The sequence below is a fragment of the Panthera pardus genome, unplaced genomic scaffold, assembly GCF_024362965.1.
Source record: "Panthera pardus isolate Hobbes unplaced genomic scaffold, ASM2436296v1 HiC_scaffold_11, whole genome shotgun sequence".
NCBI classification, from domain to species: domain Eukaryota; kingdom Metazoa; phylum Chordata; class Mammalia; order Carnivora; family Felidae; genus Panthera; species Panthera pardus.
Genome location: NW_026526666.1, coordinates 27,002,295 through 27,014,765, shown reverse-complemented (window position 1 = coordinate 27,014,765; position 12,471 = coordinate 27,002,295). Strand labels below are relative to the sequence as shown.

The 12,471-nt window shown below is 35.4% G+C and overlaps 1 protein-coding gene across 5 annotated transcripts in view; it reads right to left on the bottom strand.

The window, feature by feature from the left end:
• Positions 1-12,471, bottom strand: part of ARHGAP29 (Rho GTPase activating protein 29) — a 63,478-nt gene that overhangs the window by 28,906 nt on the left and 22,101 nt on the right. For all 5 annotated transcript variants that reach the window (XM_019457555.2, XM_019457552.2, XM_019457554.2 and 2 more), the window contains 5 exons: positions 5,331-5,427; positions 4,906-4,978; positions 2,245-2,293; positions 1,484-1,621; positions 537-601 (listed from right to left, as the gene is read on the bottom strand). In XM_019457555.2, coding sequence (XP_019313100.1) covers positions 537-601; positions 1,484-1,621; positions 2,245-2,293; positions 4,906-4,978; positions 5,331-5,427 — 422 coding nt within the window. The remainder of the gene's footprint in view (positions 1-536; positions 602-1,483; positions 1,622-2,244; positions 2,294-4,905; positions 4,979-5,330; positions 5,428-12,471) is intronic.

Here is a 12,471-nt window from a genome sequence, read left to right as displayed (position 1 = left end):
ATATGAAAAAAATACTGAAGAATATTAATTATAAAACTAGGTAGCAAAACTAGTGGCTAACAAGACAATCAATATTTGCATAAAATTGTGAATTTCCTCATTTTTTTCCATAATGGGTATCCATGTAAGTTTAAAAGGATTTTAAGTCTAGGGGTGCCTGGGTGGCTCAGTCAGTTTAGTGTCCAACTTCAGCTCAGGTCATGATCTCATGGTTCATGAGTTCAAGCCCCGCATCAGGCTCTGTGCTGACAGCTCAGAGCTTGGATCCCACTTCGATTCTGTGTCTCACTCTTTCTCTGCCCACACCTGCCGCCCCCCAGCCCCCCCCCCCCCGCCCCAGCCTGTGCTCTATCTCTGTCTCTCAAAATTAAATAAATGTTAAAAAAAATTTTTTTTTTAAATAAAAGGATTTTAAGTTGAGCATTTCATTTCTTTCCTATATTAACTACACAATTTTCTGATTTTGAGAGGCACTATCAGTAGCTCATCTGGGTAACCTCTTGGTACAAAACCCTAGGAGTTCACTGAACGCTTACCTGCATTCCAATGTTACTTCTAGTTGCCTCTGCCAACTTGACAATATTTCTAGTGGACTCCAATTCTGAAAAGGTCAAAGAAAGTATCAGAAGGTAAATTAACTTATTTTTCCCTTCTATACTCTAAAATTATTTGTAATTCCCAATTTAAAGAGTGAGCACACATAGTAGTCTGCATCATATGATACTATGACTCTTAACCAGAAATGCTCATGAAACCCACTAGGAAACTTTCAAAATATAGTTGCTTGGCCTCAATTCTTAGAAGATGTGACCTAGGCCTGTGTATTGCCCTTTTATAAGGCTATTCAGGTGATTCTGATGGGCATTCCCTATAAAGGGCAAATAATGTGGTAGAAAGAACACAGGCTTTGGGTAAATCCCATATTCTTCCAGTTACTTATATAATCCTAGGCAAATCTGCTATCTGACCTTAGGCAAATCACCTGTCTTGTTTGCCTGAGCTGTAAAATGGGAAGAATTCTTTTCTTGCCTTCTTTCCAGGGTTTTGGTAAGGATTAAATGAAGTACAGGATGTGAAAGTATTTTGTCAACTGAAAACACTGGGGAAAAAAACCTAACTATTAAGATGTTTCTATCGCCTGTGCTCATACACCTATTGTTGCTTTTATTTCTTTTAACCATATTATCTGATTGCAATTCTTTTCACCCACTGGAGTATGACTTCCTTAAAGTCAAAGACAGTATACTATTTGTCTTTGTGTTCCCAGATTGAGTGGTTGGCCCACAGTAAAGTTCAGTAAGTACATTTATTGTAAGAAAAGTCTTTCCTATTTCAAGAAGAGAAAATGGACAATGATTTTATTCACTACAATGAAACAGCTACTAATTTGGAATCATATTAGTCATCGTCTGTAGAAAATGAATTGTGAACAATTTAGTTCTTACACTCCAAAGTTAATCAGATGCCCTAAAGGGCAACTCACCCAAGTTAAGCTTCTTCTCAACCCATGAAACTATGTTCTTGGTATATTTTGACCACGTTTTAGCATAAGACAAAGCCAATTCTACAGAATCAGTGTTCTTTAATAGCACGCTGTCTAGCTCTATGGGAGAAAAATTTCCTGAAAATAAAAATATCAAGTATATATTAAATATCAGCACATAACTCTAAACAAAGAAGCATTCAAATCCTAAGATGTTCTTCAATGAAAACTGTTTTAAAAAAATTCAAGTGGCAAATTTAGACATAAAGGTCACAGTTCAAATTTAAAATGGTTTTAAATTATAATGTATGTTTTATTTTTAATATATATTCCTATTATTCATCAAGTTACAAGCCCTATAGAATTTTTTTAAGTTTATTTATTTTGAGAGAGTGAGAGAGAGCGGGGGGTGGGGGCAGAGAGACAGGGACAGAGAGAGACTCCTAAGCAACTCCACACTGTCAGTGCAGAGCCAGATGAGGGGCTCAAATCTGAGATTGTGACCTGAGCCAAAGTCGGACGCTTAACCAACTAAGCCACCCAGGGGCCCCAAGCCGTTTAGAATTCTTGACCAGTCTCTCCATTATCTATCTACTGTAGCAGGTTTTTTCCCTTAAGTATTTATGTAAAGTTTGATACATCAGTTTGTGTTAAAAATGAACACTTTAGGTTACCAAGCAAGACATTAAGTAATCCAAAAACACTTATGAAAAGTAATCGCAAAAAAATTTGACTAAGATTTTAAGTACCTCAAGCATTACCTTTTTCATTAGATGAGTCCACCGATTCCACAGAAACATTTTCAAAAGACTTACAACATGGAAGAAAACAAACTTAAGATTAGAGCAGAAGCTAACAGATTTTTGCTTCAGAAACTTTTCATTCTGATTTGTTATGTGACATAATTCCTGTTAAAGAATGTCAAGTATTTAGAACTCAAAGGGCTTAAGAAATCTGTTTAAATGCTATGACATCTTTTAAGAATTGTATACCTATTTACAACTGCAGTTCTCAAGATCTAAGAATAAATAACCTCATTGTTTGCTAACAGCATTAATTAACATTAATAAATCCATTCAAAACATACAATTCTGCAAATTTTAAAAATATTAGTCAGGAAGTTATAGAAGCAATCTAAATATTTATATTGTCACTTAAACAGAACACAAAGACCTGTTTCTTCCAGCCATCTTTTACCATTTTATCATATAATAAGCATTTCTCTGAAGGTCTAGTGAACAGCTTAGTGCAGAATGTTCTATGATGATGGAAATGTTCTGTATCTGCACTGTACAATAAGGCAGATACTAGTTACATGTGGTTATTTGAGCATATGAAAAGTGGCTAATGTAAATCAGAAGTATATTTTTAATTTTACTTAATTGAAATTTAAAGAGTTACATATGGCAAGTGGCTACCTTACTGGACAGTGTAGGAAAACATATCTACCAAAATTGTGAGATCTTAAACAAATTTGATCTCTTTGGTTGGGCAATACAGACCATGCAGGGATTCAATGCAAAAGGGATTAAAGAGACTGGGTTTGAAGTCCAGCACTCACTTAGTAGCTGTAGGACACCGGGCTCAATATTTAAGCTCACGTAACTTTGGTTTGCCCTCTGTAAAATGGGGATAAGAACATTACTTCCCTAAGGCTACTTTAAGGATTAAGATGATGGAGGCTGAGCACAGTGCATAGTACATAATAAACAGCATTAAGTAAATGGCAACTAGTATTTAAAGATATTTTTAAAAACTCTTCACCAAAGTAACTTAACTTTATGATTAGAATTCTATCATCATGGACCTTTAAAGCTCAATCTCGGTTTAATTAAAAACTGCAAAAAGGAAAACAAGGTGCAAAAGAAAAAAGGAAAAGGTATTTTCCTATTAAGAATTATTATAATAAGTGTGAACAATAGAGGCACAAAAACAAGAAATACGAGTCACACCAAAAATTTTAATTGTCCAGAGCTGTCACACTGATATAATGTTATTATAGCTTCTGAATTAGTAGTTATGTTTAAAAGATAAAATTAAAGGAAAATTATAAATGATAGCAAAATAATTAAAGATCACTAGTGTGATATGGTTTATACATTATCCTTCCTGACTAATCAATGGATGACTTCAGAAATAATCATAATTGTTTTCTCAGTGTTACTGTACATATAACAAATACTTCAATTAGTCGTTCATATTTTGTATCATTTTAAGAAAGATCTGCAGTTTTTATACTATTTTGATATAATACAAATACTTGGCACAGTTCCAAGTATTTGCTGAAATCTTTTTGGATTTGAACATTCTTAACAAGAAATGAACAACATATGTCCTTATTGCAGTTTTTTAAAAATGATTATTTATTTATTTATTTATTTATTTACTTATTTATTTATTTTGAGAGCAAATGAGGGAGAGGCAGAGAGAGGGAGGGAGAAGAGAGAATCTCAAGCAGTCTCCCAGTTGTCAACCCAGAGCCTGACACAGGGCTCAATCCCATAACCATGAGATCAGGACCTGAGCTCAAATCAAGAGTTGGACGCTTAACTGAGCCACCCAGTGCCCCCTTATCACAGTTTTGAAAAATAGCTTCTTGCATTTAGAGAACAATTTTTAGTCAAACAAAAATATTACTATTATAAATCTTTAAAGCAGCAATATTCTACAAATATTCTTCATGTTCTATTATCCCACAGCAATTTTTCTTCAAATTGGGAACCAGAACTGCAATCCTCTGACATAATACTCTTAGGCAGAATTAAGACCTTCAGGTCTACTAATAAGTGTTTCATGGCAACAAACTATAGGCTGTGTAAAAAGATTAACACCCTCTCTACTTCTTGCATTATTTTTCTGTTTCCACCAATCTTTAAGATCTGTGACAATGTCAGGAAGAAAAAATGGTTAAGAATTACTTACTAAAATTTTGGACCGTATGACATATAGATTCATTACATAAAACACCATAAAACTATCAGAGATAGTCTTTTAAAATGATAGCTCCACTTAGAAAGTATAATTAAATTTTTGCTCCAGAAACTGACCATAATTATATTTAAAATAATTTTTTTAATGTTTATTTATTTTTGACAGAGAGACAGAGCATGAGGAAGGGAGGGGCAGAGAGAGGGGGAGACACAGAATCGGAAGCAGGCTCCAGGCTCTGAGCTGTCAGCACAGAGCCCGATGTGAGGCTCGAACTCACAGACTGTGAGATCATGACCTGAGCTGAAGTCGGACGCTCAACCAACTCAGCCACCCAGGTGACCCTACCATAATTATATTTAAAATGAACTGATCTGTTTTTCTTGCTCAACTCAAAAACTATCAAAGACTACTGCTGAGATTAAAATCAGGAAATTACTGGAATATTATGTTAAAAATATTAAACTCTCTGCTTTCACACAAACCTGGCTTACCTTACTTTCCCGAGAAACAGGCAGCCGCAATAACGAATCATTGCCTACATCTCCCATAAGGAAGTTTGTCAGGCTATCCAGGGAAGTAAGAATAAGAAACAGAAATAAAAAGACAAGTCATTACATTGCTCTGTCACAGGCTTTACATTCAACATGTAATCTAGAATAAATTTTTTTTTAAGTAAGAACCTTAGAAATAAACTCCTAGGAACTTATTCACATAGTCACTTGCAAATGGATGTTGCTTCTGAACAGCTCTAAAGACACTGGCAAATACAGTAATAAAACAATAATGAATATAGCTTTTCCAGTATTGTGATAATATTTTATATTGGTTAATATTTACTTTCCAAGTCTCTACTGAATTATATGACATACTCTGAGATACCCAGGCCCAAATTCTTTAAATGACAGTCTCTACTTACATATTCCCAAAGGTAAAGGCCAAGGTTTCAATGGAAGAAAATACTTCTTTGAAGAGATCGTTTTTATTTTCTTCATTAACTTCTGTGAAGTTCACAGCTATGGGGAAAGGTTGGTTACAATAAATGAGAGAGAAAACATTTTATTTTTTAATTGTTTTTTTAATGTTTATTTTTGAGAGAGAAAGAGAGCACACGTGAGCACGTACATGATCAGGGAGGGGCAGAAAGAGAGGAGGAGAGACAGAATCCCAAGCAGGCTCCGCGCTGCCAGCCTGGAGCCTGACAGAGGGCTCAAACTCACTAACTGTGAGATCATGACCTGAGCCAAAATGAAGAGCTGAATGCTTAACTGACTGAGCCATCCAGGTGCCCCGAGGGAGAAAACATTTTAAACTAGATTCATACAAAGTCATTTAATCTCTTAAAAATTCACCATTACTTCTAGAAGCACTAGAAGATTTGGGAACTGAGAAGCCTAATACACACAATGAATATGATGTTCAAGTTCTTCATTAAGAAAAATAATACAAAAGAATCAGCTTGCATAAAAGTAGCTGGCATTCCAAACTTCCTACTCCATGCGTTACATAATTTGACACATCTAAAAAGTGATGCAATGTGAAATCAATCCATCTTGAAGTCACAGAGTCCATATTACATCAGACCTCTCATTAAGAGCACCCTATTTTCTCTATGTTTATTGCTTTATGGCATTTAAAAAAATAGATAAATGCACTGTGGGCCCACTTTAGTCAAATGAACTACATTTTTCACTAAGAATTACCACTAATTGACACCATATATACATTTGACATAGCATAAATCCTACATACAAAGCATATCACATAAACACCCAATGCTTTAGAAAATTTAAATTCCTAGTTATTTATAGCTTTATTTCTTTCAGGCTCTTGGGCTCTGAGGTTCAGGCTAATTTGATATATATAGCTGTCTCTTGTTTGCCAAAGAGACAGTCCAACCATTTTGCATTTTGTGAAAAGCAAATTGTGAAACATAACTGAAAAAGGTTTCTTATTATAACTTCTCTAGGCACCTTTGTTAAAAGCCCAGATATAATTTACCAAGACAAAATCTGAAGGTGGAATTGGCAATTTTTTTTAAAGTAACCCCTTCTACTTAAGTTGAGTTTAATGAGCAACTGGCTCCCTGTGTCCCGTCCTCCCTAGGATCCTAGCCAGTAAAGGAAAGGTAAAGAGACCAAGTGAAGAGGAAGCCATCCTTTGCTTAACACAAGATGTTTTAAAGCTTGGCTGCATAATACAATCATTGCTTAAAACCAAAAATCTGGGTCCTACCGCCAAAAATTCAGATTTCAAAGGTCTGATGAAGCATTGGTATTTGTTCAAAAATCTAGGAGGTTTAAAAACCAAAAATCTGGTCCTACCACCAAAAATTCAGATTTCAAAGGTCTGATGGAGCATACGTATTTATTCAAAAGCTCTCCCAGGTGATTCTAATGTGCAACTGGGGTTGAAAATGCTTGCTGGAAAGCAAGAATTCCTAAGCAAGGATGAATGAAACCTCAAGCCTCTAAACCTCATGAAATTACAACCAAGCTTTTACATGGATAAGCCTCTGTAGACATGAGGGGCTCAGGTCTATATCTTTTATTAGACTCTTCTAAGGTATCCCCAGTACAAACAAAAAGAAAAACTTAAGAACCACAATAAATAATTTAAAAACTATTTTTGGACTTCTACTCTGGCCAAGATGGAAAATCAGGTTTATACTTCTGTCTGAAACAACTAGAAGAAACTCATACCAAATACATGAAACAAAAATTTTCAAGACATCGGCTGTCAGGCAACGAAGGACAAGTATCTTGACAGACAAGAAACATGGGAAACAAGAAACATGGAAAGCTCAAAAAGAGCCCCAGCTTACTGCCTAACATCACACAAATTACATTTCCCAGCAAAGGTAACTACTATGGGTAAAGGTCACTTTATAATAATGGAGTCAATTTATCAAGGACATAATTCTATACAGTTATGCCCCTGATAAACAATTCAAAATGCACGAAGCAAAACCTAGTAGAATTGCAAATAGACAAATTTATTTACAGTTACAGCCAGAGATTTCAATAGCCCTCTCTCAATAATTGACAGAACAGGTAGATGGAAAATCAGTAAGGATATGGAAGACTTCGACGATACTATCAGCCACCTCTCCTAGACAGACATTTATAGAACATTCCATCCAGTAACAGCAGAACACATGTCTTTTCAAATACACACTAAATATTTGCCAAGATAGACTACATTATGGGCCATAACACAAGTTAAAATGTGTTTAAAAGGATTCAAATCAGGCAAAAAATGTTCTGTGACTAGATGGAATTAAATTAGAAATAACGGAAAGATCTCTGGAAAATCCCAGATACCAGGAAACTAAATAACACACTTCTAAATAACCCATAGCTTGAAGAAGAAAAAAGGAAATTAGAAAATGTTTTGAACACAAGGAAGATGAAAACACAACATATCAAAATTGATGAAGGAGGGGTGGCGCCTAGGTGGCTCAGTAGGTTAAGCATCTGACTCTTGATTTTGGCTCAGATCATGATCTCATAGTTCATGGGATGGAGTTCAGCGTCAGGCACTGTGCTGAGAGTGTGGAACCTGCTTGGGATTCTCTCTGCCCTTCCCCCCATGTCTTTCTCAAGAAAAGAAAGAAAGAAAGAAAGAAAGAAAGAAAGAAAGAAAGAAAGAAAGAAAGAAAGAAAGAAAGAAAGAAAGAAAGTTAGTTTTAATGAAAGGGGGCTGCAGGCAGGTGTAGAAAGGAGGGTTTACAAAGGGGTACACATTATCTGAACTGTGACAGTTTCACAGGGTATGCATGTCAAAATTGATCAAATTGTGTCCTTTAAATACATGTACTTTATTGCATATCAGTTATACCCTGCTTTAAACATCTCATTGGAAAGTAAACTTTATTATTTTTTTATTTGGATTTTATATTGAGATGGTTTTTTTTTTTGAAGATTTCATTTTTTATTTATTTTTCAACATATGAAATTTATTGTCAAATTGGTTTCCATACAACACCCAGTGCTCATCCCAAAAGGTGCCTTCCTCAATACCCATCACCCACCCTCCCCTCCCTCCCACCCCCCATCAACCCTCAGTTTGTTCTCAGTTTTTAAGAGTCTCTTATGCTTTGGCTCTCTCCCACTCTAACCTCTTTTTTTTTTTCCCCTTGGAAAGTAAACTTTAAATAGTAACTTATAATGTATATTTAAAATAACCTATAACCAGCAAAAATGTAAAGCCTACTTATATTTCCTAACCTTAACCTGTTAGACTTTAAAGAAAAAAAAAATACCTTATAACACCACACCAAATTCTACAATTATTGTTTCTTTCCTAAATGGTTTTCATAGCACTAAACATGACTGGGAGATTTAAGAAGTAGTAATTGTGAATAGTGAAAAGACACTTACTTGAACATCTTCTTTCTTTGCCTTCCTCCTTACTTGAATGAGATTACAACCATCCAATGAAAATTCCTATTATTGCCCTTGCCTCCAATTCAAAACAGCCCTATATTTCTAATATCCTTTCTCTTTTTTTTTTTTCTTTTTCTTCTGCTCAGTGTTTCAAAGAAAAGTCTTTGGCTCCTTTCCAGTAATAAATCTTCCCACTCTCTCCTGCATTCTCCAAAACTCTGGGCCACCTTCCTCCATAGTTTTATGATCTCTAACTCAACTGACCTTTTTTCTAGGGCGCCTGGGTGACTCAGTCGGTTGAGCGTCTGACTTTGGCTCAGGTCATGAGTTTGAGCCCCACATCGGGCTCTGTGCTGACAGCTCAGGGCCTGGAGCCTGCTTTGAATTCTGTGTCTCCCTCTTTGCTCCTCCCCTGCTCACACTCTTGTCTATCAAAAATAAATAAAGATAAAAAAAAAATTTAACTGACATTTTTTCTTATGCTACTAACATACTCAAATCTTTCCTATGTGAAAAAACTTTAATTTTACCATATTTCCTCTTCAAACTTAACATTTATTTATTTATTTATTTATTTATTATTTTTTACTGCCAAATCTCTATAAATAGGTCATAACTAAATTCACCAGGATTTGGCTTTTCATCCAGTTTAATCGTTATCAGAGGCTGAAAAACTTTGTAAAGGGCTTGAGAGCAAATAGTTTAGACTTTTCAGACCATACGGTAGGTTGTAACTATTCAACTTGGTCTAAAGGAGCCATACATAAATGAATGAGATATGGTGATATATAAATGAGTAAGAATGGCTGTGCTCTGGTAAGACTATTTACAAAAATAGGCAGGCCAGATTTGGCCCACCAGAAGTAGTTTGCTGAGCCTGGTTAAGAGGATGGGTCCCGAAGCCAGTCTGCCTAGGTTAAATCTAACTATGTCTCCTACTAAGTTAAGTAACACAACTGCTCTGTGCCTCAGTTTCCTTATTTATAAAATATGGACAATAGTATGTATTTTGAGAACTGTTATAAAAACTGAATAAACTCAGAACAGAGCCTGCTACACAGAAAATGCTCAATAAATGTTAGTTATTATTTTCACTCAAAACCACTTTGAACACTGGCAACAAAAACCTATTGGTCAAACTTGGAGGCCTTTTTTCTTCCAAGTTTTCATCCTACCTGACTACTCTGCAACTCTCAACAACTCTACCACCTAATTTGTGTGCAACCTTGGGCAAACCTCTCTATGTCCCAGCTTCCTTATCTGCAAAATAAGTTGACAGTACAATATAGTATTGACCTGAAAAATTTGCTGTGCAGATTAATAGCATAATCCAAGCAAAATTTAACAGTGTCTAGCATACAGGAAGTATATCGTCAATAATGTCTGCTATTACTACTACAAATATTAACCACTTGCTTCCATCTTGAAGTCTTCTGCACTGTTAGAAGCAGTTTGTTATAGATAGTAACTAGAAGGAGAGGGCTTCAGAGTTTCAGACCAGAGTTCAAATCTAACCATTACCACTTCTGGAGTTATTCTGGATACATCACCTCACTACAATTTCTTCGTCTGTAAAATGGTGTATTATTCAAAGAAACGTCAAGCGCTTAGAGTACCCTGCTTGATAGTGAACATGGTGCCCTCATGTTCTATATCTATCTATTGACAATTTTACTTAATAGTCGTTCCACTCAGCCTGCAGTTCTCACCTTGGCTCTCTTCTCTATACATTATGCCCACAGAATCACATCCTCTTTCATATCTTTGAGGTAAATGGATCCTTAAAAACTACCTGTCTAGTTTTAACCTCTGAGCTCCAGATCCACACTTCCAATGGTCTGTTTGATATATTCCTTCTGCTTCCCAGGCTTTACCCGCATTATAATCTCAACATGTCCTAATTGAACTCTACCCTCTCTTCTAGTCTGCCCTTTAAGCCAACTCTTTTCCATACATTTCTTAGCTCATTATCTTTACTTTCAAGATGGCTCTAAAATATTTTCTTCCCTTCCATTCCCACTGCCATTTAGTTCAAAAGGCCACATTTTACTTCTAGTCTGGACTATTTAACAACCTGCTAACTGGTTTCTCTGTCTCCACTCTCTTCTTCCTATTAGACATTCTTCAAAATTCCATCAAAATTTTGCTCAAGGTTTAAATAATTATCTCCCTTGGGTTCCTTATTAAGTCACTAAGCACTAAGGCACATTTAGTATCTCTTTAAGAAATCACATGAATAGCTTTCATACATATCATCTATTAGTGATTTTCAAACTTTTTTGACCACAACCTTGCGTAAGAAATACATATTATATCATGACCAAGTATACCATACACACATAATAGTTATAAGTTATATAACACCTATAAAGTTTCTGAAACATTCTTAGGTCTTTTTTTTTTTTTAAGTTTATTTATTTATTTTGAGAGACAGAGAGTGAGCAGGGGAGGGGCAGAGAGAAAGAGAGAGAAAGAATTCCAAGCAGGAATTCCAAGCAGGAATGTGCTAAGAGCACAGAGCCTGATGTGAGGCTCCATCTCATGAACTGTGAGATCATGACCTGAGCTGAAATCAAGAGTAGGATGCTTAACCAACTGAGTCACCCAGAAACTCCACATCTTTACATCTGATACAATAGTGTTGTATTCTGGTTTTTCTTTTCTATTCTCTTTTGTATTTTAAAAATGTTGGTCACAATCCACTAACCTGATGTCATAAATTAGGGACCACAGTTGAAAACCACTGAATTAAAAGATATAATGAAGCAAATTTTCACCTTATGCATGGGAAAAAATGTTTAGGGGAAAAAACAAACAAACCAAAAACAATAAGACTTACAAAACGAAAACCTTAAGTTGCTTCTGAGAAACATAAAAGACAACTTGAAGAAATGAAATGCATACTGTTTTCAGAAATGCTAAGTATATAACTTCTCCTTAATTCATAACTTTAATTATGACTTTATGAATTTATAAACCTTACTCATCCCCTCAAAAATACCAATAGATATTTTTGGGAACTACATAAGCCAATTCAAAAATCCTGATGGAAAAATAAAATCCTGAACAAAAAGAGTAATAGAAAGAGGAGTTACCCCTTTCAGATGCTAAAACATACTTTACAACTACAGTAAAGATGGTGTGTATTGGCACATGACTAAACAAATCAGCGGGACATAATATGGTCCAAACATAGATATAAGCACATATGACAGTTTAGTGTACTTATGATAAAAATGGCATCTCAAATCAGTCAGGAAAAGATGAATTATGTGATAAATAAGCCAGACATGTAGACACTCTAGAATGTATCAAGGACTTAAATTTAGTAAATGACACTATGACAACATTCAATGAAAAAACACTGGAGAATGCTATTATAATCTCAGAGCAGGGAAGTCCTTCCTATTACTTAAAACCCAACAACCATACAAAAGATTGATAAATTTATTATTTTTTTTAATGTTTATTTATTTTTGAGAGAAAGAGGGCTGGGGAGAGGCAGAGAGAGAAGGAGACAGAGGATGTGAAGCAGGCTCCGCACTGACAGCACAGAGCCCGATGTGGGGCTTGAACTCATGAACTGTGAGATCATGACCTAGGCCAGAGTCAGACACTTAACTAACTGAGCCACCCAGGTTCCCAAGACTGATAAATTTAAATGCAAAAATA